The sequence below is a fragment of the Elephas maximus genome, chromosome 3, assembly GCF_024166365.1.
Source record: "Elephas maximus indicus isolate mEleMax1 chromosome 3, mEleMax1 primary haplotype, whole genome shotgun sequence".
Lineage (NCBI taxonomy): Eukaryota > Metazoa > Chordata > Mammalia > Proboscidea > Elephantidae > Elephas > Elephas maximus.
Window position 1 is genome coordinate 166,831,014 of NC_064821.1, and position 11,271 is coordinate 166,842,284.

General features: G+C 40.1%; 1 protein-coding gene across 1 annotated transcript; it reads left to right on the forward strand.

The window, feature by feature from the left end:
- Positions 1 to 634: 634 nt before the first annotated feature.
- On the forward strand, positions 635 to 8,232 carry BCL2L15 (BCL2 like 15). Its single transcript, XM_049880030.1, has 4 exons — positions 635 to 2,391; positions 2,709 to 2,830; positions 7,241 to 7,465; positions 8,125 to 8,232. The coding sequence occupies exons 1-4, from the start codon at positions 2,265 to 2,267 to the stop codon at positions 8,140 to 8,142; spliced, it is 492 nt and encodes a 163-aa protein (XP_049735987.1). The 5' UTR covers positions 635 to 2,264; the 3' UTR covers positions 8,143 to 8,232.
- The last annotated feature ends 3,039 nt before the right edge of the window (positions 8,233 to 11,271 follow it).

The window sequence follows — 11,271 nt, forward strand, 5'->3', positions numbered from 1 at the left end:
CCACCTTATTGACCTTGGGTTCCCCGTTACCAGCTTTCCTGTCCCCTCCTGCCTTCTCATCCTTACCTCTGGGCTGGTGTGCCTATATATTCTCATTTTGTTTTATGGGCCTGTCTAATCTTTGGCTGAAGGATGAACTTCAGGAGTGACTTCAGTACTGAGTTAAAAGGGAGTCCGGGGGCCATACTCTCAGGGTTTCTCCAGTCTCTGTCAGAGCAGTAAGTCTGGTCTTTTTTTTTTTTTTTCCTGTTAGAATTTTGTTCTAAATTTTTCTCCAGCTCTATCCGGGACTCTCTACCATGATCCCTGTCAGAGCAGTCAGTGGTGGTAGCCAGGCAGCATCTAGTTGTGCTGGATCAGTCTGGTGGAGTTGTGGTTAGTTTTGATGGCATTAGTGGAAAAAAACATTATCTCCCCTTCTGGAATCTTAGATCTTGCCAGCATGCAATTATATAGCTAATCATATACCTTACCATCAGAATTGACCCAATACCAATGGGAAGGCTGTGGGAGAATTTACAGCCAAAGTACCAGGGCACTTTCTTTCAGTCCAGTTTTAGTGTAAGGGTCATGCAGGCGGGGGGTTGCGGGGGTGGTGGGTGGCAGAGGAAGCTGCTTTCTGCTGCTTCTGCAGATGGAATCCTTAAATTGTCAATGGCTAGCTCTAGTGTGAAAGGAGGTTGGCCTAAAATTATTTCTAAAGGCCCTTCTGACAATAGAAGTCTGAAGCCTACTAAGTAGTAACTGGATTTTCAGCCCATTTGTCTCTACAGAGAATGAATGCTAGATAATGACAAATGAAAATGGCCATTTGGGTAATTCCTGTTCCTAGCCCCAAAGCAACTTAATATAATTTGTTTTTTAGAATGGAAAAGAAAACAGATTTTGCTGTGATTATTTAGTAAGATATTAATTCCATTCTGAACAACTGTTTTACTGTTCATACTTGAATTTCTCATGAAAAATGTAATCAGGTCAGAATACCTTGGAAACAGGTTCTGCTACATCAAGGAGGCAGCCACTGTAGGTAACTGTCCAACCCTGACATCTAAAACAATGATAGGCTGATTTCTAAGGAGCCTAATCCTGCTAGGAAAATCCTTTTGTTAAGAGTGTATCTCAGATCCCTTACATCCTGGTCCTTTGGCCTTGGGCTAAAAGGGAGCTGGTTAAATTTCCTGAATGTTAACACTCAGGAATCTTGACACTGCTAGGTCATTCCACACAATATTCTTATTTAATCCTCGTAATTCCCCTGTGAAATACTTTGCATTATCGCCATTTAACTCATTCCTGTTGAGTGGATTCTGACTTATAACAACCCTAGAGGACAGAGTAGAACTGCCCCATAGGGTTTCCAAGGAGTGTCTGGTAGATTCAAACTGCTGACCCTTTGGTTAGAAGCCATAGCTCTTAACCACTGCACCACCAGTGCTCCTATCCCTATTTGCAATTCCTCAAATGCCCAAATTCTTTGCCACCTTCCCAGCCCTTACACATGCTATTCTCTCCATCTAGAACAGTCTCATTTCTCCTCTTTGCCTAGTGAATCCCTACTTAACCTTAAGAGCTCATCTCAGACGTTATTTCAAGGACACCTTCCCAGCCCTGGAGGTTTTTTTCCCTATTAACATTTTCATAGCACTCTATTTTAATAGCACAAGAAATTACTTGATGAGTTATTTAATGTCATTCCTGCTAAAATGTACGGTCTACAAGGACAAGAACTGGCTGTGTTATGTTTCTGTGCTATCTGTAGCGCCTACTGGAGTGCAACACACATAGGTGCTCAGGAAATAGTCGATATATGATCATGGGAAATAAATACCAAACTAGGATTTGAATGCTAATCTAACTTCAAATCCTTCTGTTAGATTACATCATATACAGAATGTAACAGGAAGTATTTCTTAATGAAATTACCCAAGAGGCTTTTCCTCAATTCTCTGTCAGCTACCTAAGTATAAAAAAGTTATTCATTAATCTGTGTATTACTGGCTAAGGTGTGGCTTTTAGGTAAGGAAATAAAAGTGTCTTCAAAAAGCTTGTAGTTCTGTGTGTGGGTGAGCTCTCCAAGAAGTCTCACCTTTCTGAGCAGATATTTTTGAAGGAAGGTGGTGGGAAAGGCTCCAGGACTACGTGTCCCATTAGGAAACTTTACATTAGATAAACACTTCTGCTGGTTTACCAGTGTTTCTGACTTTCCGCTGAGCTTAATACAACCTGTTTTGAGGAAAAGCAAAACTCAGCAGCAAACATCTGAAATGAACTCCTTTCACACTTTTGAGAAGCAAACGGAATGCATTGTGGACGCTCTGCTTTCAGACTTCTTGGACACAACGTTGCAGGTTTCTAGCCGGAACCTACCTCATACGGATGAACCAGATTCAGGTAAGGTTCCTGGCCTGAGGTGGTGGTTGAAGGTTAGCAAGTGAATCTGAGTTTGCTTTCTTTATTTCCTCTTAAGTTTCAAAAGGCAAAGTCTGACCTTTCAGCAACACCTGAAGTCTTCATGAAAAGGGGAGAGATTAGCAGCAGAGGAAGATTTTCTGACCATTGGTATCCACAGAACATTGAAGTTGTTCTTGGGAGAGAACAAAGACAAAATTGTTTAAAAGTTTAGAGAACATTCCCCCATGCCCAGATTCCTGGTACTAGCCATTGTTTCAAAGATTGTGACAGGTGTTATTGTGTTCCCTCTGTCCTAGGAGAGCCTTGCTCTTTTGACGTGGCCATCGTTGTTGGTCGCCTTCGGATGTTGGGTGACCAGGTCAATGAAGAAATGGAGGCTTATGCCAAAAGCATCATCGCAGAAACCATGCAGGGAAAGGTCAAGTTCCTGCTTCTTTTTACTCTTTGCTGCTCTTTTATGTTTCAGACTCCCTGTTCTTACTACTTCTATACTACTATGACTAGAAATGTTTTGTGAAAGATTGGGGCTTGTATTCATCTAAGCAGATACAGCTAGAATTCACCAACTGCCAGTTCTATGAGACTGAAGTGAGATTGAGATGAAAAGCTCATAACATAGGCCGATCCACCTTCAGGTTGTCTCCACTTGGTTTTCATCAGCTCTGTGCTTTGTGGCATAGAACATTATCTATAGCACTTTATTCTTTGGCAAAATATCTTCTGTGCATGTTTTAGTACTTATTCTGCACAGGAGCCCAGTTTGTTGAGGGTAAACATCTTTTTGCCCCCAGGGTCTGCCAGTAAAACAGTGAAATTATATATAAGAAGAAGAGGCAATTGATGAGTCTAATGCAATGAAGGGTAAACCCTTATAGCAGCTCACTAAGCCTTATCTAAAAAGACCTGTGCAATGGTTAAGTGCTTGGCTGCTAACCGAAAGTTCAGCGATTCAAACCCACCAGCCACTCCACAGGAGAAAAGATGTGGTAATCTGCTCACATAAAGATTATAGCCTAGGAAACCCTATGGGGCATTTCTGCTCTGTCCTTTAGGGTTGCTGTGAGTCGGAATGCACTGACGACAACACACAACAACAGCAAGCCTTCTATGGCTTTTGATGAGAATGTTTGTCTTAGTTATCCAGTACTGCTGTAACAAATACCACAAGTGGATGGCTTTAACAAACAAATTTATCTTCTCACAGTTTAAAAGGCTAGAAGTCTGAATTCAGAGCACTGGCTCTAGGGGAAGGCTTTCTGTCTGTCAGCTCTGGAGAAAGGTCCTTGTCTCTTCAGCTTCTGCTTCCTGGTTCCTTGGAGATCTCCATGTGTCTTGACATCTATCTTACCCCATTTGTCTCTCCCCTCGCTCCTTTAATCTCTTTATATCTCAAAAGAGACTGACTCAAGAAACACCTATCCTGCCTCATTAACATAACAAAGACAACCCATTCCCAAATGGGATTGTAACCACAGGCATAGAGGTTAAAATTTACAATGCATATTTTTGGGGGACATGATTCAATCTGTAACAATGCTGATTAGTGGCAAGAGCATTTGAACTCTGTACTGGAGATAAAGATCCTAAGATGCTGTACTATGAGATGTTGCTGACTAATGCCAATAATGATAGCTGTATAGACTGAATTGTGTGCCCCAACTTGGCTATGCTATCGTTCCCAGTATTGTGTGGTTGTTCACCATTTTGTGATCTGATGTAATTATCCTGTGTGTTGTAAATCCTAATCTCTATGATGTTAATGAGACAGGATTAGAGGCAGTTATGTTAATGAGGCAGGACTCAAACTGCAGGATTAGGTTGTATCTTGAGTCAATCTCTTTTGAGATATAAAAGAGAGAATTGAGCAGAGAGAAGAGGGACCTCCTACCACCAAGAAAAAAAAGCCAGGAGAAGAGGTCATCCTTTGGACGTGGGGTCCCTGCACTGAGAAACTCCTAGACCCAAGAAAAAATTATGACAAGGAACTTCTCTGGAGCTGAGAGAGAGAGGAATCCTTCCCCTGGAGCTGGCACCCTGAATTCAGACTCTTAGCCTCCTAAACTGTGAGAGAACACATTTCTGTTTCTTAAAGCCGTAACTTGTGATATTTCTGTTACAGCAGCACTAGGTAACTAAGAGAATAGCTAATATTAATTCATCATTTGCCACGTGCCAGGTACTATTTTATATGTTTTACATTTATTATCTCATTTATTCTTTATACCGCTCTATGAGGTTTTGTAGAAATTGTTATCTCTAGAGCAGTCCGTCTCCATCTGCATCTAACACCATGAGAGCGACTATCTAATCTGCTTTGTTGGCTACTGTATTCACACAACCAAGAACAGTGCCTGGCACACAATTGTTGTTAGGTGCTGTCAAGTTGATTTTTGGTACACAATAGGCCCTGAATAAGTGTTTCCTGGCTTAATATCCATTTAAGTAGGTAAGGAAACTGAAAAACCTGTTGTTGAGTTGATTCTGACTCATAGCTACCCTATAGGACAGAATAGAACTGCTCCATAGGGTTTCCAAGGCTGTAATCTTTATGCAAGCGGACTGACAAATCTTTCTCCCATGAAGCATCTGGTGGGTTCCAACCACTGACCTTTCAGTTCACAGCCAAGTGCTTAGCCGCTGCACCATCAGGGCTCCTAAGGAAACTGAGGCATAGGAAAACAAGTAAATAGACCACTTAGCAAATGTTAAAGCTAAGATTTGAACCTAGACTGATTCTAGAACCACACTCTTAACTATTACACTCTATTTCTCCTACTGAATACAGCTTGAGTGTATGCCTACTCCAAATTCAGACAGATAGAGACCTATTACTCCCAATTTCTTGTCTTGGGACTGTCCTAGGTTAGCTGATGACCGAATATACTTTTTCCACCTCGTTTTAAAAAGTGATGAAACAATCTCAAACTTAGAAAAGCTGCAAGTATAGTACAAAGAATTTTTTCTCCTGAATCATTTGAGAGTAAATAGCTGACATGACGTTTCATCATCCTCTATACTTTAACGTCTATTTCCTTCAAACAAGGACAATCTCTTATATAACCACAAGGTAACCGTCAAAACCAGGAAAATAGCACTGATACATTATTATCCTCTAATTCTCAGATCCTATGCAAGTTTTGCCAGTTGTGCCAATAATAACATTTATAGCAAAAAGGTCCAGGCCAAAATCAAACACTGCATTTTAGTTGCCTAGACTAAAGAGACTTTGGTCTCTTTCATTGTGAAATGTTTCCTCAGTATTGCCTTGATTTTCACAGTCTTGACACTTGAGAATTATGGACTAGTTATTTTGTAGAGTGCCCCTTAACCTGGGGTTTGTTTGATGTTTCCTTATGGATAGAGCCAAGGTATGTACCTTTGGTAGGAGTATCCCAGAAATATTTCTGTGTTCTGCTCATTGCATCCTATCAAGTGGCAAAAAATTTCAGTTTGTCCCATTACTGGTGTTAACTTTGATCACTTATGATGGTGTCTGCCAGGCTTCTCCACTATAAAATTACCCTTTTTCCTTTGTAATTAATGTGTTTTATGGAGAGGTTCTTTGAAACTATGTAAATAGCTCATCAGAATTTCAATTCATTTATTTTACTCTTTATATAAAAAAAAAAAAATTTTTTTTCTTTTTATTGGTTTAGGCTTTTGAATTCATACCTTATTCAATGGGTTATAATCTGTTAATATCATTATTCAGATGCTCAAATTGCTCCAGATTTGACCGGTGGGAGTCCCTTTAATTGGACTCTGTATTTTCGACTTGTCCCTGTTATTCTTTGGGTACTTCCTTACTTTCTGACACAGGATCTTGTACTTTCCATACCCCAGCCCTGAAATCAGTCATTTCTCCGGGAGTCCTTGGTTTCTTTTAATGGAGACTGGTTTTTTAGAAACCAAGGTGTAGGTGTCCTTCCATGTGGATATCCTTCTTAGCTTGCCTGGGCTTCAGCACCCTACTCTGACCAATGTAGGCCCCTCTTTGCACTCCAGTAGACCTTGCTCAGCCCCACCTAATGGATTTTGGACTGAGTTACTTGTAAAGGGAAGAGTAAGAGGGAAAACTAATTGGTTTTTTACTTTAGAGTTTCCCAGATTTGAGTCACTCAAGCAATACCTTCACAATTTGACCAGCTATATTATCATGTAGTTAATATTTTTTATTGTGGTAAAAATATACGTAACAAAGCATATTCTATTTTAACATTTTTTAACGTATATAATTCAGTGACATTAATTATGTTCATCATAATGAACACATTCATCATAATGAATCATGATGGCGTGTAACCATCACCAGTATTTATTTAGTATCTTTCTTTCAAGTTTTCTTTCAATCATTTTTTTCATCCTAAGCAATGATAGGAGCCCTGGTGACACAGTGGTTTAAATACCTCAGCCGTTAACCAAAAGGTTGGCAGTTCAAATCTACCAGCCGCTCCTTGGAAACCCTATGGGGCAGCTCTACTCTGTCATGTAGGGTTGCAACAAGTCAAAATCAGCTCGACGGCAATGCATTTTAAGAAATGATATCTGATATCATGGGTTTGATGGACTACATATTTTCCTAGTAGCCATTAAAATATTTTGTAATATAAAATATAAGTAAATACAAAAAGTTGTAAGTAAAATAATAAGTTAAAACACAGTATGAAAATGAGAAGTTTCTCCATCTGCCTACTAAGATTAACTCATATACCACCAGTGGTACATTTGCCACTCTTTGGGATACACTTGCTTTACTGGATTCCTGCACCTGTAGCATCCTGCATTTCATGAGTGATACTCCACTGACATTTCCTGTGTCTCTCCCCAGGCAGAAGCTATACTCAAGGACACAGTGAAATTTCTCAGTACAACCTGGTGTGCTCAGGATCCCAGCTTAGTTTATGGGAGAGCCTTTTTGGCAGTGTCAGTGAAACTTCTTGAGTGTGTGGTCCGCATGGCCCCAGAAATGGCAAGACGGGTGGTCATCCCTGTGACAAATATGATCAGTGGGAACAGTGCTGTCCGGGAGTTCATCCAGGGCCAAGGAGGTTGGGTAAGTATGTTGGAGCCCCTGGCTTTCCTAGTCATTTGAATTATTTTTATAGTAATAACTGGAGCTCCAACTCATGACCCTTTTTGTAAGTTGGGAGCCAAGCAGGACAACAGGATTCCCTACTTTGCTGAAAATGCCAGGATTTTTTTTTTTTTTTCCATGTTAAAGGAGAAATAGAAGCTCAGCCTGTGGGGGTTGGACTTTGGAGTCATGCTGCCTAAGACATTTACTGCTGACATTGTAAAGCTAATCTCCATTTTTCATACATAATCATTTATAAAGTATTTTGGTGATGGAGCTCTGATCTCAGCCTGGCTTCACTTGCTTCTTGGTAAATTTCTGGATCTTCTTTCCCTAATACCTTTGGATATGCATTGAGAAAGTTCAGAATCATCTTAATATTATCTAACAAAAAACAACTGGTCTTGTCAGCTGTAGTTATAGCTACAGAAGGTATTCTAAGCCCATGTCTTGGTAATCATTAAAACATTAGTTGTCATAGACTCTGGGCAGGAACATTCCCCTCCACTGCTCGTATCAACAGATGCTGTAATAAGAGCAGCATTTCCTTGGAGGTATCCACAGATCACTCCCTGGTTTCTTTATGAAGTTCCTGAAGACCATCACTTTGACTGCTGGATTTTCACTGTTCTTCCTAGGAAAACCTGGAGAGCTGAAGAGATGGAGCCGTTCCCCAGCCTGAACATCACTTCTTCTTTGACTGATCTCATGATTGATTTTTGGCAATTAAAACAAACAAAAAATCACTTTCTTCATTTGTGTAGAATTTATTTTCTACCAACTGTTAAAGTTGGGAGCAGTTCTCAGATGCCTACAGGAAGTTTACACTTTCTGGTTTTTTTAATTGTGCATTAGGTGAAAGTTTACAGAGCAAATTAGATTCCCATCTGATAGTTTGTACATAAAGTTTTTCGTGGCCTTGGCATCATTCCCTCAATGCATCAGCACTCTCCCCATTTTTGTCCTGGGTTCCCCATTTCCTTTCATCTTGATTTTCTACCCCTTCCTGCCGTCTCATCTTTGCTTTTGGGCAAATATTGCCCTCTTATAATTGATTGTTCTAAGGAGCATGTTTTTCTTGGGTGTTAACTGTTTATTTTATGGGCTTGTCCATTGTTTGGCTGGAAGGTAGTCCCCTGGAATGGGGCTTCAGTTCCAGGTCAGAAGGGTGTCTTAGGGCCGTAGTCTCAGGGGTTCCTCCAGTCTCTGTCAGACCAGTAACTCTGGTCTTTTTTGTGAATTTGATCTTTGTTCTACATTTTTCTCCCGTTCTGTCCGGGACCCTCTGTTATAATTCTAGTCACAGAAGTCGGTAGTGGTAGCCGGGTACCCATCTAGTTCTGGTCTCAGGGTCATGTAGGCTGTGGTTCATATGGTCCCTTAGTCCTTTGGATTAATTGCTCTCTTGAGTCTGTTTTTTTTCACTCTCCTTTGTTCCAGAATAGAAGCGACCAATAGTTGTATCTTAGGTGCCCACGTGTACGCTTTTAAGACCCCAACACTTCTGACTAAAGTAGGATGCAGAACATTGTCTTTAAGAGCTATGTTGTGCCAATTGATGTAGATGTCCGCCAAGTCTATAGTTTTTTGCCTTCAAGCCTGGAAACTTCATCCCATGAAGTGTTTACACTTTCTGTTTTTATAAGAGTTTTAATAGGTCCTGTTGAAGTAAAGGCCTCATGTTACAAAATAACGACTTGTTAGCAGTAGAATTCCAGGCAACAGGGCAGGCCTTTGCTGGAGACATTCGGGGGAAAAAGAGGAACACAGGAAACTATTCCTTCAGATTTAGCTCAGTCCTTCTACTAATTTTTCGATCTAAAGGATTTCTGGTGTGAAAAATCTTACTATTTTAAGTTGAGGACTTTCTTTCAAATTCATATCTAGAATTTCACTGGAGCAGAATTATTTCATGCATTTCAGAGACTGGAAGGCAAAAATAGCACTTTGTTTCTATGTCCTTCTACTAGAAAGGCCAGAAAGAACAGTTGCTGCCACAGGATGCAGGAAATGCCAGCCCACATCTAGGACAGTAGGGCCACCTGAATTTAGATGAATCTAGTTGCATACCACGGCGTTTTTCCCTTTGGTTCATAGACCACTTGTGGACCTTATTAAATTAGTGATTTTTAGGCCCCAGTCCTACAGGTTCTGACTCTGTAGGGGTGGGTGATTATACTAGGCAAATGGGCCTACCTGTTTTGTTTTGTTTTTTTAATGTTTTATTTTATTTTTGGTGAAAATATATACAGCAAAACCTGCCCCGTTCAACAGTTTCTAGGCATAATGATCAGTGACATTGGTTACATTGTTCACATTGTGTCCACATTCTCCTTATTTCTATTCTAGTTTTTGCACTCCAACTGACTCAAACTCCCTGTCCTCCAACCTTCTGGTCTATGCTTTAAAATAGCTGTTGTCCATTTGGTCTTATATAATTTTTTTTAAGAATGCAGTACTCAAGAGTAACCATCTTTACTTTTTGAGCTAAACTTTTACTTAGTTTAAAGGTGACTTTCAGGGGATAGTTTCAATTCAAAGTTTGAAGAGTAACTCGGGGCAATAGTCTTGGAAAGTCCTCCAGTCTCAATAGGTCCAGTAAAATGGGCCTGCTTTTTTACTAGCTCACCAGATGATTCTGATGCATGTTAGAGTTTGAGAGTCATCACTCTAGAGCAGGGTTTGGTAGACTATGGTCCATAGGCCAGATTGCACCTGCTGCATGTTTTTTATAAGTAAAGTTGGAATACAGCCACACTCACTCATTTATATGTTGTCTATGGCTGCTTTCACACTACAAGGGCAGAGTTGAGCAGTTACGGCAGACACCATATAACCCATAAAGCCTAAAACATCTACTGTCTGGCCCTTTACAGAAAAAGTCTGTTGACCTCTGCTCTAAAAAAATTAGTATTTCTCCTTGAGTAATTTAAACTTTCTTGCAGCCTTGATAATTTCTGCCAGTTATAAAGTTTAAATTCATAGATACTTAGTCTGAGAGTGTTTATTACATCTTGCATAGTCTACACTTCCTCCAGGGTCTTCGGCAAGTCAGAGAGCTCTGTGGCTCCTGGGTCGTTGATAGAGAGTGTATATTTCCCTGCCCTCACTATAACTGAGTGATTAGTAGCAAAGCATATGGTTTCTATAATCTGTATATCTCAAAATAGTTCTTAATAATCTAAGATTAGTAGAGAATCATCACGTAAAAACTCCTACATCCGTAAGTCCAAAAACCAGACTATTTACCTCAATATCAAGAAGAAAAGCATTGCTATATCTATTTTTGAGAAGCGGTATTAACAACTTTGGCTGAAGTTTAACAAAACTAACCACTTCCCCTCCCTTCAGCTAGCCATCTATCTGGCCCCCCTAAATGCAGAAAAGCAACAAGACTGTGTATGTTTTTACTTTTTCAAGTTACGTTTATTTCCTCTAGTTCTGGATAAATAGGTTTGTAAACCAGAAATGAGATTTCAGAATTCACTTTAGTAGAGATTAGCTTTTTCGCTACCCGTAAGATCCTTGATGCACCCCCTTTGTCTTTTACGGTACTATAAACTCAAGCTGGTGAGTTTTATAGTATTTGACCTTAGGTGAAATCACTATTTTCAATTTGACTAATGTTGTTCTGTTTATGGGAACCCTGGTGGCGTACTGGTTAAGAGCTACAGCTGCTAACCAAAAGGTCAGCAGTTCGAATCCACCAGCCGCTCCTTGGAAACCCTATGGGTCAGTTCTACACTGTCCTATAGGGTCACTATGAGTCATAATCGACTTGATGG